This window comes from Leuciscus leuciscus (assembly GCF_965113295.1).
Source record: "Leuciscus leuciscus genome assembly, chromosome: 7".
Taxonomy (NCBI): domain Eukaryota; kingdom Metazoa; phylum Chordata; class Actinopteri; order Cypriniformes; family Leuciscidae; genus Leuciscus; species Leuciscus leuciscus.
The window spans coordinates 22,954,716-22,960,441 of NC_138731.1; the positions used below are offsets into that span (position 1 = coordinate 22,954,716).

Genomic DNA, 5,726 nt, shown 5'->3' on the forward strand with positions numbered 1-5,726 from the left:
AGGATATACTCCACAAAGGATCGGCAGTCGACGCTCCAAAAACAGCCAGGCAAAAAAAGACAGGTAATCCACTACGATCGTGTCCGTATCATAAACGAATGAGCGCGCTCCCGATTGCCGGTATGCCGGTCCTATATATTTAAAAACACCCTCTCAGTTCCTGTTTGGGTGAGGTGTAATCACATGACACCCCGTCTCGCCCGGAACGCATCTCGCGAGACGGGAGATGCAGCCCAACAACACAAACACATTAGGGAAAAATACAGATACAGGAGAAAGCATATAAAACAAAATGATCAACCAAACACTCCTATTAGTCGATCTACTATAAATATACTTCCCCTTATGTGGCCACGCTACATAGATCTGGTGGTGAGTTTTTGGATACTTCCCCAGGTCTTGCATAACTCAGCCAGTATGTGGGAGGTGAATTGTGCTCCCCTGTCTGATATCAGGTATTTGGGAACCCCCCAACGAGTAAAAACTTCTTCCCTTAGAATTTTAACAATCTTCTGTGTCTTGCTATCCCTAAGGGGGAACATCTCTAGCCATTGAGTGTAGTAATCTACAATCACTAGGAGGTATGTGTGCTGTTTCTTACTGCTGGGGAAGGGTCCCATCAAATCCGGATATTAAGGCTTTAGAGGCCGCCATACTCCTAGTGGAATGAGCTCTGACTGCCAAAGGACAAGGCTGGCCAGAGGACTCATAAGCAAGAGAAATAGCCTCGACTATCCACTTACTAACTGTCTGCTTAGAGGCAGGAAGACCTTTCTTGGGTGACCCAAAACAGACAAACAATTGATCGGACTTCCTCCATGGAGAAGAACGATGAACATAAGTATCCAATGCTCGCACTGGACACAAAAGGTTCAGCTTTTCCTGGTCCGAAGAAGCAAAAGGAGGAGGACAGAAAGCCTGAAGCACAATAGGCCTCGGAATAATGGTTGGCACCTTAGGGACATAACCTTGCTTAGGGTATAAGAATGCCTTGACCATCCCCGGTGCAAATTCAAGGCAGGTGAGAGATACCGAAAGGGCCTGAAGATCTCCGACTCTTTTGAGGGACGAAATGGCTAATAGAAAAACAGTCTTGAAAGTAAGAAATTTCTCTGAGACCGACTCTAAGGGCTCAAACGGAGCCCCAGATAGGCCTTCTAATACTAATGCCAGGTCCTAAGCCGGCATCCTAGTGCGTGTTGCAGGCCTCAGCCTCAGGGTGCCACGAAGGAAACGAGTAATCAGGGGGTCTCGACCCAACGATGTACCACCCACCGGGACGTGGAAGGCCGCAATGGCCGCCACGTATACCTTTAAGGTGGATGGACATAAACCTGACGCAAAGCGATCCTGCAGAAACTCCAGTACTGTGTTTACTGAACAGTTAACCGGATCCCACTGACGCTGGTGACACCAAGAAGTGAAGACTCTCCATTTCAGAGAATAACGTTTCCTCGTAGCGGGAGCTCTGGAGCTTAGAATGGTCTCAACAACCTCGGTTGAGAGACCACTCTCTATGAGTTGGGCCCCCTCAGAGGCCAAACCCACAGTTTCCAAATCTCTGGTCAGGGGTGAAATATTGTGCCCCCGGCTTGAGACAGAAGGTCTCTCCTGATCGGGATCTCCAAGGGAGGACCGTCTAGGAGATGAATCAGGTCCGCAAATCAGATTCGACTCGGCCAGCGTGGTGCTACTAGCAATAGGCTTATTCCGTACTGACGAACTCGCTCCAGAACTCCCGGGAGCAGAGCAATAGGGGGAAAGGCGTACAGACGCAGCCTCGGCCACGTCTGTACCATAGCATCCAGCCCCAGGGGGGCTGGGTGAGTAAGGGAGAACCAGAGTGGACAGTGCGTCGTATGCTGAGACGCAAACAGATCCACTTCTGCCTGGCCATAAAACTCCCATATCTTCTCCACCACCTCGGGGTGGAGTCTCCAGTCCCCTGGCCTCAGCTCCTGCCTCGACAGGACATCTGCTCCAATATTCTGGCCCCCCGGAATATACACTGCCCTCAGAGAGAGTACTTTCCCCAGGGACCATAGGAGGATCTGGTGTGCCAGCTTGCATAGCGGACGCGAACGCAGACCCCCCTGACGATTCAGATAAGAGACCACCGATGTGTTGTCTGTCCGGACGAGCACATGGTGACCCCTCAGGTCTGGGAGGAAATGTCTCAACGCATTGAAGACGGCCATCATTTCCAGGCAATTTATGTGCCAGGAGAGATGATGACTCCTCCACAGACCCTGAGCTGAGCGGCCTTCCATTACCGCTCCCCAGCCGGTGAGGGAAGCATCTGTCGAGATCGCAACTCGATGGCAAAGAGCTCCCAACACCGGACCCTGGGACAGGAACCAATGTTTCCTCCATATAACCAAGGCGCGGAGACACCGCCGCGTGATCTTGATCATACGAAGTGGGGTTCTCATTGGAGAACCCTCTGGTCCTGAGCCACCACTGCAAAGGTCTCATGTACAGCAGGCCAAAAGGTATCACGTTGGACGCTGCTGCCATGAGGCCTAACAGTCTCTCGAACTGTTTCACAGTGCGTGACTGGCCTAGCTTTAGCTCTTTCATGGCTGTCAGGATAGCAGCTACACGAGCGGGGCGAGAGGACGGCTCGCATCGTGACTGAATCCCATACCACACCAAGAAAAGTGGTCCTCTGTAATGGAGAAAGCACACTCTTCTTGGCGTTGAGCCTCAACCCCAATTTCTGCATATGTGCGAGGACGACATCTCGATGCCGAACCGCTAACTGTTCTGATTCCGCTAGAATCAGCCAGTCGTCTATATAATTCAGAATGCGTATGCCCTGCAGCCTGAGCAGGGCCAGAGCTGCATCTACGCACTTCGTGAATGTGCGGGGTGATAAAGCTAGACCGAATGGAAGCACCCGATACTGGTATTCTTTGCCCCCGAAAGAAAACCTCAGGAACTTCCTGTGCTGAGGGAGGATGGAGACATGGAAGTAAGCGTCCTTCAGATCTATCCTGACAAACCAGTCCTCGGATCTGATTTGAGTCACGATCTGTTTGAGTGTCAGCATCTTGAACTTGAGTTTCTGAACTGTACGATTCAAAAGACGAAGATCTAAAATGGGACACAACCCCCCATCCTTTTTTGGAACGATGAAGTATCGGCTGTAAAAACCCGATTCTCTGTCGGGTGGATACACCTGCTCTATCGCTTCTTTTGCTAGAAGAGCTTTTACCTCTTGCTCCATCACCAGAGCCTGCTCAGGATGCACCAACGTGGGCAACACCCCGTTGTAGCATGGAGGACGAGAACCAAACTGGATTCTGTATCCCTTCTCTACTATTTACAGGACCCATTGAGAAATATTTGACAGTTTCTTCCAATCTGTCAGAAAATCTACTAAGGGAACCAGCCTCTCTAGGGGGGCCTGAAACATATCGGCAGGAACCACCCGAACTGAACGTTTTTGAACCCCCCTCAGAAGGTTCATGTCTGACGCAATGTCGCGTTGACATTGCACCAGACGATTGCTGGGAACCACTGCGCCCCGAGACCAAGGGTGCGGGGTTGGCAGAATGGCCCCCTGAGGACACCGAGGTGGAACGGACATCGTATGCTGAGGTGTGACCCGCTCCAACCCGGGTGGGGCTGCCCTCATGGGTCTGACGCCATAGGCGTCAGGACCTTTTCTTTTGAGCCGAAGCCTTCTTAGCCTGAAGAATGGTCCTCAGATCCGGCTTCTGCTTCGAAGGCTTCGGCTGAGAGTGTTGCGTCTGCCTTCAATGTTTCTGTGGCGGAGCACGAGACGCAACACTCTCTTTTTGCTGTGCTCTATATGAGGAGCTTGACGGCTGGGGCTGCTCACGCCCAGCAGCCCCAGGGGGTTGGACACGGCGAGGGAGAATTTTTTTTAAAAGCTTCTGACTGTTTCTTGGGCTCCTGGAACCTCTCGACGACCGAATTAACAGCGTCGCCGAAGAGGCCAGAAGGCTCAATAGGTGCATCTAAAAGGAAAGCACGATCTTTATCCTTTATTTCTGCCAGATTCAGCCAAAGGTGCCTCTCAGTGGCTACAAGGGCTGCCATAGACCGCCCAATCGCTCTGGCGGTCTCCTTAGTAGCCCTGAGAGACAAATCTGTGGCCCGACAAAGTTCTCGAACCTCATCGGGCCCAACCCCCTCACTCCTGTCCAAATCCCCCAGCAGATCAGCCTGATATGCCTGGAGCAATGCCATAGTGTGTAAGCACGCTCCAGCCCTACCTGCTGCCGTATATGCTTTGCCCACGAGTGTAGATGTTGTTTTTAACGGTTTCGTGGGCAAAGCTGAGGCCTTCAGAGACGATGCTGAACCAGGTGAGAGATAGCTCGCGAGCGTCTGTTCAGCCTGGGGCATCGACTCATAACCATACTCTCTCAGTCCCTTAATCCCCGAATATACATGAACTTGGGGACTATATAATCGAGAAGAATATGGCTTATTCCAAGATCTGGACAGCTCACTGTGCAGATCAGGGAAAAAGGGAAGGCCTCGTGGTGGAGATGATTTATTAGATGTTAGGAAACGCTCATCTAATTTACTTTTAGGACGAGTGTCCCTCTTCTCGGCTGGCCAATCAATGTGTAATTTATCAACAGCACGAGTTATCATCTCCACCAGCTCCTCATATGCTGGGGAAGAGGATGGCGAGTCCCCTTCCCGAGTGATTTTGTCACTACCAACGCTCAGCACATCTAACTCCTCAGAGCTAGAGCACTGAAGCATTGGGCTCTCTCCCCGGGCGGAAGAAGCCGCAGCGCGGGCTTCCGACACCGGCTCGAGAGCACTGGATCCCCCAGGACAGGAAGGAGATAAGGCCCTCGGACCCGTCTCCAACCCTTCTGAGAGATCCTTTTGCGATCCCCAGGAATGCATTCTCCGTGCTGCCTCGGCAGCAGCGGGTCCTGCACCCTGAGGAACGCGAGGCTGATCACTTTCCTCAAAAAGTGACAGCCGGGAGCGGAGCATGCGAAGCGGAAGCTTCTCACAATGCTGGCAATCAGCCCCCTCGAAGGCTGATACCGCATGCTCCACTCCCAAACACATTACACAAAGCTCGTGTATGTCCCCACCCGTTAAATAGCGCGGGCAGGGAGAAGCACAGAGTTTATATAATTGTTTCGCCATGATAGATATATGAACAGACAACAGTAAATATGACAGACAGAGTACACAGATCGCTTGCTGAGGCAACAGAAGCTAAAGCCGGTTTCACCGGATGCGCTCTTTATAGCTTCCTGGTCATGACGTCACCCGCCCGTGACGCTCATTTCATTCATTCCATTGGACTAGTTGACATAGATGCTTCAGACGCATCACGCTGGAGGCGTTCCCAAAGCGTTATCGACGCATCGCGAGTTCCCTCGAAAGGGAATTAGAACAGTCTTCTGTCCGTGCCATCTTGACTTCTTTGCTCGCTTTCATCAGTCTCTCTCACTGGCGGTCCCGACGCCAATTCAACATGCTGAATCGGGTGAACTGCTGCTGACATGGAACACACTGCAAAAACTAGCCCGACAGACGCTCACCAATGGTCGACCGTCAGCTTGGTGTGTCACGGCCCTATAAATAATTATTTTCATGAGGTTCCTTGCGCAATACTATGTTATTACCTCAAAACACTTTTACTTTAGTTCATGATTTGTAAACAAATAAATTTTGACATTCACATCACATAACCAGCTTCATTTTCTAGGGTAGTAAAT

At 51.2% G+C, this 5,726-nt stretch overlaps 1 protein-coding gene across 1 annotated transcript; it reads right to left on the minus strand.

Moving 5' to 3' along the window:
• Nucleotides 1–3,412: 3,412 nt before the first annotated feature.
• Nucleotides 3,413–5,394, minus strand: LOC309503863 (uncharacterized protein). The gene is made up of 2 exons (XM_082176721.1): nt 3,667–5,394; nt 3,413–3,635 (listed from the first exon to the last, which is right to left on the minus strand). The coding sequence occupies exon 1, from the start codon at nt 5,146–5,148 to the stop codon at nt 3,844–3,846; it is 1,305 nt and encodes a 434-aa protein (XP_082032847.1). The 5' UTR covers nt 5,149–5,394; the 3' UTR covers nt 3,413–3,635; nt 3,667–3,843.
• Nucleotides 5,395–5,726: the final 332 nt, after the last annotated feature.